The 14034-nt window shown below is 37.1% G+C and overlaps 1 protein-coding gene across 2 annotated transcripts in view; it reads right to left on the reverse strand.

The window, feature by feature from the left end:
* Positions 1 to 14034, reverse strand: part of ATP9B (ATPase phospholipid transporting 9B (putative)) — a 172807-nt gene that overhangs the window by 25306 nt on the left and 133467 nt on the right. For both annotated transcript variants that reach the window (XM_052802752.1, XM_052802684.1), the window contains exons 14-15: positions 11692 to 11804; positions 7775 to 8023 (exon numbers count right to left, since the gene is read on the reverse strand). In XM_052802752.1, the coding sequence (XP_052658712.1) occupies positions 7775 to 8023; positions 11692 to 11804 (362 nt within the window). The remainder of the gene's footprint in view (positions 1 to 7774; positions 8024 to 11691; positions 11805 to 14034) is intronic.

Below are 14034 nucleotides of genomic sequence, written 5' to 3' on the forward strand. Positions count from 1 at the left end.
GACAAGCACAAAAGTCTTTGCTGGTGACACTACCATTTTGCTTTAAAAAAGTCCATCCTGATTAGAGTGTTTATTTGCCGATAACCATTAATTTCCTAACACGCACAGATGAAGCGTGTCAAGTTTCCCGAATCCAGGTTAGGGACTTCTTTGAGTATTTTGTGGATCTTGTCTGGCTTATCACCAAGCTTCCCTTCTATGGAAACTGGCTGCCTGGGAGCCAGAAGTACATTGGTAGATGTAGGGTCCTCCCACTACTGAGACACAGGCGTGCACCTGAACCCACTAACTGGGTTTACCCATTCCCCAGGACAGGTAATGTACGTGGAGTAAAAAGAGAGCTGCTGGGGTTTCTAACTTGCTAGTTGTCTTCCTCCTCAGTAGCAACCCAAAGGATATAGACAACTATCCACCTCTCTCATGACAAGGTCAAAGTAGGGACTTCCAAATTAGGAATGAAGGTAGCAAGTACTTGCATTATGACATGGAAATGCAACAGATCTGACAAAAGGTACTGCGAAACACCTCGTTTAGTGTTTCTTACCCCAAATCTTTCAGATGTTTCTATGTACCACATGCTCATTGTTGAGCTCTGGTTGCCTCTCTCAGCAGCATCTCTCCACGAGAGGCCACGTGAACCTCAGAGCTTCCATAGTTCACAGCCCCAAATATCAAACTCTTCAACGACCGCAGCACAGATTTCCGTTCAAAGTCAAATTCAGAGTTTTCATAAGGAAACTCTCTCAACTCAAGCAGTAACTGTGTGACCCACAACGTAACCTCCAGCAGTACTAGCTCAGGAGGTGGAAGTAGCTTCTCCAAGGAGGACGGAGTGTCTAGCTCAGTTGCCCGAGGAACACATGCGTCTCAACAGGGGCATGAAGAGGCGAAACCTCAGAGCACTGTTGTTACAGACCATGGCAGCCCTGTATACTAATTCCATGTTTTGGGGACACAATCATCCCATTCGTTATAGAAATGTTCATTTACAGAACTAAACGAAAACAAGCAGCTTATAAATATCTTAGGTAGTTTCTGGAAAGTTCCATGAAGTACACAAGGTTGTTAAGTGACAATGATGCAGCTACTTATTTTATCAGTCACAGAACCTAAGCCTACTAGAGTCAGGAAAATACTTAAGGACTTCATAAACCCATATCAAGCACAGAAAAAACCAACCCCAAAACCATTATTCCTGCTGCGGATTCAGAACTGCATATTTAATTAGAACATTAGACTGATTTTAACCTAAAATAAATACTAATCAACAATTTTAAAAAACTTTAGAAAACATGTAAACTGATAGGCCACAAAAACCTTGGTATATTTAATTTTATTGTAAACCAATTACCTTCTAAGTGATTTTTTTTTTTTAACTATGGTGCCAACTTTTTTTTTTTTTTTAAGGAAAAAATCTCTTCTACAATAAGTTCTATTAGACTATGAGTCCCATTTAATAACCCCAATGAAAATAATTATGTGGCAGAAAATGTTACAAATACCTAAGCACACAAGTCAATAGTCACAATTAATGCTGACATGCAAGATGAAATAGATTGTCCATAGAAACCATTTAAAGGAACAGCCATTTCCTTATTTACTTTCAACTCTGAGGATGAAAGCGTTAAGTACCTCCCTGCCCTATCAAATAACAGGAGTTTGCTTCTCTCAAGAGGTGTTAGATGGCTTTAGGCCATTCAATCAGTATGTACAGGACTGTTCCTTACATAGCCCAACTCAAAGCCCATCTCTGAATTCTCCTGACCTTTCCCTGTGAGGGTGAGTAACTTCCACAAGGAAGGGCACTCTCATTCCCTCTCAGATTAACATCTTCCTTAGCTTCCTCTGGACCAACAGGAAATATCATTTATCACCCAGCTGTCTTACCAATTTTCAGTTTGGGGAATTGTGACATTAAGTCCCTTTGCTCTGTGGAAAATGTAACTACCTCTAGTTACTTGTCATCTTGGGAGCATGATGGCATGAAGAAGTCCCAGTTAAAGAAAACCTGATAGGGTCACTTGAAAAAAATGAAACTTGCCTTGCCTTTGGGCACATAGGGTTATATATCCACAGAGTGAGGTATTTGAAGCACCCTGCTGAATCCTGAAGACCTTCAGTTACTGGATCAATCCTGAAAGGCTGTTACTGCTTGGCAGAAGACCAAAAAAATGCCCTAAGGCTGTTCTTGTTTGCTTTAGATACTACATCAATCAGGACTGGAACATACAAACCATCATACTACTCCCGCTCCCCTTGAATTCTGGGCTGTTTGGAACTTAGTTGGTCTTAGGAACCTAATCCATTAATTTTGGTTTTTATAATAGAATATTTTAAGAGAGAAAGCAGAAGTGGAAAAAAAGACAAACCCAAAACAACCCACCCCACTCTTTGCTTGGGTAAATTGAAACAGAAATTGGATACTCACTTGACTCAAACATAACCTTTTATCAACCAAGATGGAACAGCAATGTATTTCTGTGAAAACAATATTTAAACCCCTATTTAGACTGAAACAGTCAAGGCCCTGACTGTACACTCTCCTTCCTAGGAGTTTAACCAGACGCCTTCAAGGCCAGCTCACTGTCGAGAGCCGTGATGAAGAAACAGCTCGAAGAAGTCTCCACGGAGGCTGCCCTCCCCCTTTCGCTTGGCTCTCGCGCTCGGTCCCGTGAGAGCTACATCGCAGTCACGTTGCAGCTATGCCCACATACCCCGCTGACCCGGCTCTGACAGGCAGACACGGCCTCCCGGCGCTGGACCTGCCTCGCTGCCATGAACTCTCCTTGCAATCACCAGACTGGGGCTGACGCTGGTTACTGTCTCGGGACCTGGTCCTGACTTAATGATGTGGCTTCTTGGCTTGAATTCAGACGTGCCTCATCACCACAGACCTGTACAACGACCTGTACTCTTGACTGTCTCTGGTTTCCATCATGGGACATGGTCTTTTCGCCTTGCTCGGCTATTGTGGGGCTGTACACCTCAACATGGAGGCCACTGCCTCTAGCAGCCTGGCTATCGCGCTCAGCTCCTGGCTTCCCTTTCCTTGCGGGCCAGCCCGCCGTTGCCGCTCCCTAGCAGAAATATCTAACTGCTCAATATTTACAAAGTGTTGCTCAAAACAGTTTATGACCAACTAATTGTCACTTTCAACATTCAATATTCCCTCCTGAGCTAACATCAATTTAAGAAGAAGATCCACCGCCTCGCGGCTGGTGTTGGAAGTTCTTCTCCAGCCCATCGAGCAGTTTGGGAGTTCCCCCCACAGTCGTGCCGACAGCTTTTCTGGAGTCATGCTATGAACCTGACCACTTAAACTGAAAAATGACCCATAAAAATAAAGGCTTCAAAGGTTTTGGCATATACGAGGGAGCAATTTGTAGGGTGAGAAAGAAGGACTAGGGATGGAAATTCCGTAAGCTAGTTTTGCTGCTTAGAAGAATTCTCATGTAACCAACCTTCATTTATTTCTCAGTATTTAAGAGCACCTGCGCTTCAGACAATAGGATCTACTTTCAAAATCAAGTTGCCATGTAAGGTATACAGAGGTTATATATGTGGTATTTTGAAGTTAAGGCTATCGGTTTGGAAATGGGGAAGAAGCAGTGAGATGGGTTTTTTCCCCCACTGCCTGAGTGTTCCCAACAGTTTCTGTTTGGATTGTTCAACAACTACTTACATATGTTTCCAATCAGCACTGGTTTGTTTATATTTATAAACAATGATTTGATAACTAACATTTGCAGTCCATCACTTTTCATCGAGAAACTTCGTAATTAAAATAAAATTATTAACTTAAAAATACAGCTTGATCATGTGAAAAAACTGCCGATCAATATTCAAGACAAGCTATGGAGTAGTTATTCTTTGTGGGTCTCGAAGGTCATGAAAATGATGGTTTTATGCTACTGAGTGATTTGCTTTTCACAATACATTGACAAAACAACACAATTAGTCTTGCTTCAATAAGCACACACAATAAAATGAATTAAACAATACAACATGTCTCATACATTACAGCTTCACTTTTGTAAACACAAAAGCTGCTTCACTAAGGGCATATCATTTCCCTGTCTGTTTTTAAATGATTGGCTTTGTATCCTTGTAATTAATTTTAGCAACTCTGTTGTCTCTGGACAGAAACGTTGGAATTAAATAACTGACCACACTTTAAGGTAGTATTTAAATATTCAAAATCCTGGAATTAGAAACGCTTAGGAATATAACAGTGCAGGACAAAGCATAACCAATAAATAGCTGGTTTATGAGAGTAAGCAGTCATTAAAAATTGTGACTGATCAATCTTTTCTGACCAAGGGGAGCAAAGGTCTTCAAAGGCTTCTGTTCATAGCATGCCCCTGAATTGCTTGGGTCTGTGACCTTTGAACTCCATTGCTTTACCTACTTAGCTTATATCCTTTTATGATTGTTCATTACATTAAGGTAGCTGCCTTTCTACAGATGAGCTGAACCCACACCTATAACAGCCAAGTAGGAGCCATTTTCATTTTTTTCAGTGAGTTCTCAGTGAATGTTTATTGTTTGCTATGCTACAGCTGTAGAGGACAAGTGACAGACAAATGAAACTTTCCACTCTTTCAGAGAAAATGAAATATTGATCACTTATCATAAGAAACAAAGAGCCTGGCATAAGCAGGGTTCACATTATGAATACAAAATCAGTTACTTATCTCAGATTACTCTAACAATAGATAAATACATCTTTTATGATGAATGTACCTACTTCTAAATGTGCATACTTTGTTACGGTTATATTTTATCCGTATATGGATGCACACATACACACACAGATGTGAAGAATTTCAAATGAATTCCTCAAGTCAATTCATTAAGTGTATCGTGTGTCAACATATTACTAAACTGCTGCTTATACTTTCCTACGTGGAAGAATAGTTTATACTTACACATTGTCCTCTGCTCTTTATATGCTATGGTGATATCATGCAATATTATATAATGCAACAGACAACTGTGCAAATAACATCCTCTTTCAAAAGACTCCAATCAAGCCAGATCCATAAACAAAATCTAAGAGAACAGAGTTGTAATGTTGAGAAAGTACAATGCATAAAACTGGTTAAGTCTATTAAATGATAATGTTGCTTATTAACCAAATATGTTGTGATAGGTCAGTGCTGAGGTTAAACAGAAAACATCAATTGAACCATTTCCCTAAATAAAGCTCCAGGGTGCAATATTCAAAGCACTTTATTCAATAAAAAATGCTTTTAAAATGGTACTTTGGTGATTGGGAAACATTGGCATCATCCGTCAACCTAACTGCAGGAAAGTTCAATAAGCTAAATAATGAACCATTTACATTATTTTCCTTAGGCTCCAGTGATTTGCAAACATTGCATCAATAGAACTCTTTAAAAAATTATGATAAAGACCTGCTAGTCTTTCAACTCTTAGGCTTTTTGCTGTCATGCTGCAATTTTTATGCTGTTTAAATGTTTTTTGTAGCTTCATCTTTTTATAAGACTCCATTTAGCATCTATTTCTCATTGTATTAAAGCATATTTGTTCAATATGATAATTTTACTAGTGTTTCAAGCATTATCTTTGAGAAACAAAAAGGAAATTTAATGCTGTCTGTTCTAAAATGTAAGTTTTTCACTTCACTGTCATATAGTTTGAATGTATGAGTCAAGACGATAAAAAAAAAAATCATTATTAGAAGGACACCTGTGCTTTCTCTTCCTTGAAGCACTAAGTTTCTTTGTTGCTGATTTCCCTCTTCCACTTCCCTTTCCAGCCCGAGTCCCAGATCTGTCATATTAGCACTTTATCAACTTTCCTCTTTCCAAGGTCAAATTCCCTACTGTCTTCCCAGGGCACCACTTGCATAATTCTCAAGTCTTACAGCTGTTTCCTTTAGCAAATACGGGAGGAGAACTGCTCTTTATGGTAATATTTTCAGGTTCCAAACAACTGAATGAATATACAAAAGCCCACAGGAAGAGAAGAGCAAGTGGGTAAAAAACCTTATAGTCTCTCTCAATTGCCCATCTCTTCACCTGATTTAGTAATACCTTTGGCTGTTAAAGCAGAATGTTTACTTAATTCATAGTTGTCATCATACCTTCACAGGTAGATACTTGCTCATGCAGTCTTTCATTATATTAATACCTCACAGGCTCATTATACTGATCAATTTAGTGAATATGAATTTATGTGCATATGAAAATTGTACACGTGCATAATACGAGTAAACATTGTACAACTACCCTAACAAAGTATATTTACAGTGTATCTCTGGCATAAACAAATGCACTTGCAGCATTCTCAATTCATAATGCAGATCAACCCACACTATATAACACCACATATAGTATTATGGATTATTGATTTTAGCCAAAGAGCAGCATCTCAAGTCCTGCCTAGAGTTTATTTTTAAAAATGTTCTGACCGTCACTTTTTAATCACTGAGAACCAGCCACTTCTTTATATTCTACAATCCTTTGACACTATGAACTGTGTTTATAGCACCTGAAATGCATGTAATGCCTGCTAGTTCAGTACTACATGAAGACAGACTTAATTTTATTTCTTGCATTCCTAAAAATACTTGTTAAAGACTTGTTACTTTTAGCAATTACAGCTTGCAGTTTGAATTGCTGAAGTTTTGTTAGTATTACATATGGTGATATATTAGACAGGTAAACCAAATGTATACCAAGAATAATAGGCTATGCTGTGGCAAGATGAGGTTTGCAGAAGAAATACTATCTTGTACTAGATCAACTTGTACAGCTAGAAAAATATACAGGCTTTCAGATACACGCTCCCTTCTTCACATCTTACAACAACCTTGTTTTGGTTATGACTAAGCTACCATGGCTACACCACCAACAGTACGTCCAAGCTTCAGACACTGCTAGAATTTCTTCAAAACAAACATACCCCTCAACCTGCTCGCTTTCAGAGGCAAACTGACCTCGAAATACTCTGTTTCTCTATTTTACTGTACCAAGTGCATACATCTTTTTATAAAGTGAATGGGCTTAATTTATTTTTTTATGCTTACTTTGCAGTATCTTGAAACTTGAACTTTGCCTCTCTCTTCTAATATATTTTTAGATTGAATTTTAGGCAATCAATTTAGGCCCCAAAACAGGATTATTTGGAACAGTAACTCAAATCCAGTAAAAGCAGTGGGATTTATTTAAAATTTGGATTTCAATGGAAGTCAAATGCATGTTTTTATTGAATGAGGTTTTAAATTTGTGCTACACTTGATGCAATTTTGACTGAACCCTGAAGATTATGAAGCTGCCTAGGGTTTGAAGCTCAAAAGCCTTTCTACAGGTGTATTTGAGGTTTGGGTTTTTTTTTATTTTCCTGTTAAGAATCTATACATTCCACTAACTGGTAGTGTGTCTCTAGCTAATGTACCTGGTTGTTCATCACTCAAAGCAGTTTCATATTCCCTTTTGCATGTATATGCTATGATTCATACATGGATTCATGTTTTGAGAATACGCCTAATAACTTTAATTGCAATACTCAACAAAGTATTGATCCCAAAGCACTGACTTCACAGACGTTTTAGTCAAATAATTGAAAACACTTATGTAACAAAGAAACACCAGAACTTTCCTACAGCTGCAGAGGAAATAAAACCAGATTACTGCTAATTTTAAAGAAACCCCAGCCCAAAACACTCTTCTTTCACAGTTCTGCTCTTTTTAGCTTAGCTTATCCTGTTCTTTACGAGATACTAATTTTTTCAGCCTTGCATACTAACCTCATCAGGGCTGGAAGCCTGGTAAGTTCGATTTTCATCGCTGAAGTCCTGATCCACCTCTGCATATTCTGTTTCTCCAGACACACCAGCTCGGGATTCATATACTGGGGTCACATTGTGGCACAGCGCAATGGCCTTCACTGCCTCGTGTATCCGACTGCTGACACTCTTGCGGACTTTGGGGGCAGACGACTGAGGTTTCCTAGATGGTGTTGAACTCGTACTGTTTCCACTATTCTGAGAGTGCACCTTTAAGACCCAACACGATGAATAGTAAACCAACGTTCAATAATGGAAACAAAACATGAATACTAATATATATATATATATCTATATATCTCCGATTGTTCCCTTTACAAAGGTTGATAAATTATAAGGATAGTAACCATTTATTTTATATAACCTACTGTTAACTCATTCAGTTTGTGATTCATAAAACCCCTCATTTACTTTTCTGCAGAACTGATACATAACTGTGGGTTCAACACCTTGTATTTGTAGTCAGATTTCAGTAACAGAGCCTGCAGACAATTGAAAAATGTGAAATGAAAACAAATATGCGGTAAAAGGGGTGAATAGGTTCACTGGATTCTGCAGAAACCCCTCCTTCCTCACTTCAGAATTCACAGTAGTCCTTTAATGTTCTTTACATTCCATGAATTATTTTTTAACAAGTATTTAAGCCATCAACCAGTTGTACGAGTTCAGAAACACCGAAACAAAACTGCAAGGGTGGTGGTTTTATTGTTGTTCTTTAGTCTCTTTGTCACCTGTGTACATTCAGAGGTTGGAAACTCCAATGACATTAAATTGAAAAAACTCTTTTCTTTTAAATCTTCACCTAAATCTCTGTATTTTAAAGATCACCACACATTGGTACGGAACAAAAGAACAAAAGCAAGTATCATTGTTCAGTATAAATATTAGGAGTCATTAAAATAGCAATATTGCTGATTTAATTTGAAACCTACACAATTTCTGTATTATTTGTGAACTGCAGTTGTATGCTTTTGCTGCAGGCTGAAATTTGTTTGTCCTTACAAGAATGCAATAATCTAATAAAATAATCATGCAAAATAATAGTTTGACACGTATTTGAAGATCACATTACTGTTGCATAACCACTAAACTAGCACTATGTTAAGTTATCCTTCAGAAATGCTTGAGCACATTACTGAATTCATCTTTTGAGAGAAAATACTGTATGTTTATAATTAGTTGAAAATAAGTGGGTTTGGGTTTTTTTGGTTTGGGTTTTATTGTTTTTTGTTTGGGTTTGGTTTTGTTTTCTGTGGGGTTTTTGTTTTTTGGTGGGTTTTTTTTTGTTGTTGTTGGGTTTTTTTGGTTTTTTAAGTTAGCACATTAAATATATCAGCAGTATTACCAAAGGCTCTTCTGTTCACTCCAGGGTAACTCAGAAAACCTCTTCAGAAACCACGCTTTTTTCCTCCTGACTGCAATCTGCTGAACCGTGAACATTCTGCCCATCAAATTACAGTGTTGTCTAATAAAGGGTTTAACTTTCTGCTCATCTGGCACTGCTTTTCAGCTACTGCTTTAAACCTCTGCATTTGCATTCTGCTAACGCTGATGCCATTACAGCCGCAAATAAATTAAGCTGATTTACTCCTTCTGAATTATGTTATGTTTATTGATGCTTGTATAATTTAATTTCACACAAATTCCATTAAAGATTATGCCCTCTATCACAAAATGCTTCCAGTGGGGAAATATAATCAGGTTATAATAGATTTGTGTGTTACATTAAGATGACAATAGTCTAGTAGGTCCACTGTAATAATAAAACAGAACACAAACAAGGGATAAAATCAATGTCACACAAGAACCACTGCCTAACTAACTGGCAGCTTCTATTATCATAGATTAAATAAAAACCTCACCATACTTTTTCAGATTGAAACAATTGTTTAATAGATGCTTGTTTTGTTACCAAGACTCCTTCATTTTTCTGTTTTAAAGAGTTGCTACCAACACATGCATAATTAAAGCATTATTTAAACATCAAGTAGTATTATATAAAGCTGAAAAAAACGGAAGTTCCAAGAAAGATCTTTTCATCATCTACTAACAGCAAACCTAGATTTGGGAAATCTTTTCCCACAACTGAGAAAAAAAGCTTCCCTCACGTTTCTCACTACTTTTAAAAATTTCAGTGCCAAATATGTTACAGTTATTAAAAACTTAATTAACCATGGTTACCACTTATTAAATTTTACAGCAAAATAGTAAAAGCTTTAAGCAAGTAAGAATTCCAGGAATCATGCAATTCTTTTCAGATAGCATGTTTAACCGCAAAACACAAACCCAGTGTTAATGAATATGCCTTCTCTAGAAGACTCGTGCTTAGTCGTCAAACTCAGTCAGACCTAGGTGTGCCAGCTCAAGACTGTCAGTTAACATTAGTTATTGGTACAGTTGTTACTGTGAATACCCAAACAACCCATTATAACAAAACTATGTTTGGGTGATTTTTATAAACATAGTCAGGTAGCAATTACTTTCAGTAACCCATTCTGAGCCAAATTTGGACTGCTGATCTTTAGGTAAAAGATCTCCATATCTCATTTCCAAGGCATATTATTGCATCTCAGTTACTATTCATGGCTATACTCACTAAGAATTAAGCTGAAATAGATTTATCCAAGGAAAAGGAATGCAAGAAGTAGATTTGTTGATCTGTTTAGATAGGAAATAATACAGAAACATAAGTTTTTACGCTGCAACTTCAAACATACATTGCTTATTCACTGCTTTCCCTTCTGCGTCTCTTCCTAAAAGCTACATAATATTGAGTTCAGCGTGGTGTCAAACAGCTACTTTTTAATTTTTATTTTAAGCAAATGAGTAGGTAGCCATAGTTCAAAACACAGCACAACTAAAGATTCAAATCAGTTGTTGATCCTACAATCCTTTTACAAGAGAAAATGAGGACACAGACAAGGAGGTCAGCCTACAAACTTAACTGGGTCAGCCAGTCATGTTTGTGTATCCAAGTTAACTACGGAAAAGAACTTTTACATAGTTTTACTATCATAATGTACGCAACATATGGAAACATTAGTTAACCTATCAGTTATTCCCTCATTTTTTCTTTTTTGTTTCAAAGAATAGAAATAAATAAAAAAATCCTTCCTAATCTCAGAGTGGAATCAGGTGCTTAGAAAGGTTTGCAGAAAGCACCCAAACAGTTCACATACATGGGAGATGCAAGCGATGCTTGCAGAATTCCATCTTCCTCCTTCATCCCACAACTGACCCACAGACAGACAGGGAGCCACAATCCTCTTGCATCCTTTTCAGACCAAGCACTTTTCTATATCACAGGAACACTTTGTTCTCAAGCAACATGGAGTTTTCCATTTTCTCTCCCCTACAGTTCTTTGCTGTTTGCAATCATCTTAATTTTTTTAAAAACACTTTTTAGGGAGGCCTTTATAAATTTTATTTTGACAACTATTTTTTTACTTTTTGGTTATACCAATTAACATGGCTTTTCGATGTCTATTCTTGATGAATATCTTCAAAGATATAATTACTGTTCGTCTTTTTTCTGGACACTTACTCGTAATTTGTAGTCTCAGTAATTAATAGCTTACTCTTAGACGATTTGGCAGGAGGAAGACTACACTGCACAGACAGGTTAACACAGATTTCTGCCAGTAGGGAACAGAAAAGTAAACTCCTTTAAGTGGGTATTATGAGGAACTTCAGAATCAGGAGAGAACTATGTACTGTCTCACATTTTTCCCTTTCATCATATATGTTAAGAGATACCTACAAATGAAAGAACTTTCATAGCATCTTAAATTTCTAAGCATAATCAGTAACAACAATGCTTCAATGTTGTTAAAAAAAAATCTCAATATTAAAGGTAAATAATTTATGAAATGAGATACCTGTGAATAAGAGTTTATAATATGACTCTGAATTTCATCCATTGTGTCTGTTCCATAGGACACAGTACCTAGATGGAGGCGCTTAAATATCATCTCATTCTGTGTAAGTGTTCCTGTAATAAAGAAGAAGTATATCACAAAGCAGCAAAAAATACTGTGAGAAGGCCACTGCCCCCCCCCCATCTTTCTTTTGGAAAGAAGGAATGAATCATGAGTTAGCATCAGTTTAGTTAATTAAAGGAATGTTTGTGGAGAAAGGTTAGGGTTAGTCATACTGGAAGAAATCACTGGTTCCACCTTCAAGCTGATTCTGCCAACACAACTAAATATACAAGCTTGAAAAAAGACAAAAACTTTTCTCTTCATATGAAAGGGAGAAAATGCAGTATCTGGATGGAACTAACTCTCAAAAGCCATGTAGCAGAAAATCTAAAGAAAAAAACCCCAAACCCCTAAAAATCATACAGATATCCCACACTTCATGTACAAAGGCAGACATTCTGGCAAACGGGCACATTCAATGTTATCTAGAGCAAGTCATTAAGACCTAACATCACTTCCAAATCTGACAGATTTAGCCTCCAACCGGAATAAGCCAGAATGAAGGAAATCAGTGTTTTCAGAGCTCGCTTCACATTTGTAAGAAACTACAGGGTGTCAGTCACAGACCGACACTTTGCGTCCACCTCTGCCAACTAGTCACATCCTCTAGTTTGGAAAAGCTCTAATTGAGGGGTGGGGGCTTCAGCCTTCCATGACAGGGCACGTCAGGCAAAAAAAGGTCACTACTGCCTAGCTTCCCATGGTCAGCTCACAAAAGATTATTTTGATAATGGCCCTTCCTAAAACTTTTTTCTATGGTTACTCAGCCAAGGTGAAATTAATAGTATAAAGCTATTCTTATATTTAACCGCATAATTTTGGGTCATTAAAATACATAAATCTGATGATAAAGATAGACACAACATGGTGCCAAAAGTGACATTCTTGAAGCTTCTACAATATTTTTAATATGGAGTGTATGATAATTATCTATAAATAAAAATTGCCAAATAAAATATTTCATAGTAATTTTATTTACCTAGACTATTTTTATATCATGTCTTTGTCCCAGTATGCCAAAATACACAGTAAGCCACAGGAAGAGAGAAGACTAAAAGCATGACATATGCTATAATTACTATCTGGAAAACAGAACTGTTTGGACAGTTAGCATCCAATTTATGCATCTAATAGGGCTAGAATCATTAGTGATCTTCACAGGTTCGGTAGGGCTGTAAAAGTCTCACATCTTTCTCAGTAACACTTGAGATGTCTACCCCTCCTACTCCCTGGCAATATCTGTACAGTGACACATCATCTCAACTGTTGTACCATCATACTGCACTATCAAACCACGTCTTCCTGTATTACCAGCATTGGATGATCGTTCCAAATTCCCCCTCTACCATTAAAAAGGACACTTCCCATTTGCTTTTCCTTACATGTTGTTGAGAATTTTTTTTTTCTAAAGTCACATTATTTGAATTTAAAAAAATATTAAAAATAAGGTTTATGTGAAATGCATAAATTCTCCACAAAATATGCATAATATTATCAAAAAATTCACATGAGAAGTAGAATATTCCCAAGGTTGGAAAACAGCCCAAGAAGACAAAGTTCCTGATCTCTAGAATTCGCAAGTCAGAAATTTTTGGTTACTTTTATACAAGGGATAAGAAGATTATTTTGTTGCTACAGTAATCGTATAAACTCATGAGAAATTACTTCTGCTGCCTTTAGAAGCTGTACTTTTATTGAGACCTTTTGTTAAATTTGTTGATTAAATAGTTTACTTTAATTATAGACTAGAAAAATCCAATCTCCAGTTTGCACATGAGAAACACGGAAGTTTCCACTAAAAAACATGAGACACTAAAATCTCCATTTCTAAAAAAACACCAAACAAAAACAAACCCCACCCACTTTGCTCAATAATGTTTATTGCAAGAAATTTCCAAGTAAATCTGCATCACCTTCCTTACTTTCCAGGCATGCTAATATCATCTCACTGCCCTTAGCTCTGCCAAGCCTTTGAATGAAAATAAACACTCCCTAGGAGTTGTGAAACTAAATGCTACTCAAAACTTGAGACAGCAGGCAACTGTCAAACCCACTTCCCACTAGTTCTGTAATTGCTGCTTGGGAAAACTGAGCAGGAAACAAAATTAGCCCTATGATTATTATATGGAAAGATTATTTCTTCTGACACCATTAAATCAGTCCAACTCCAAATCATGCTTGGTGAGGGAAAGGTAGATGGGTGGAAAATTTGTGTGTTCCCCCCCCCAACCCTTCTCAGCA

Source organism: Harpia harpyja, chromosome 1 (assembly GCF_026419915.1).
Source record: "Harpia harpyja isolate bHarHar1 chromosome 1, bHarHar1 primary haplotype, whole genome shotgun sequence".
Classification (NCBI taxonomy): domain Eukaryota; kingdom Metazoa; phylum Chordata; class Aves; order Accipitriformes; family Accipitridae; genus Harpia; species Harpia harpyja.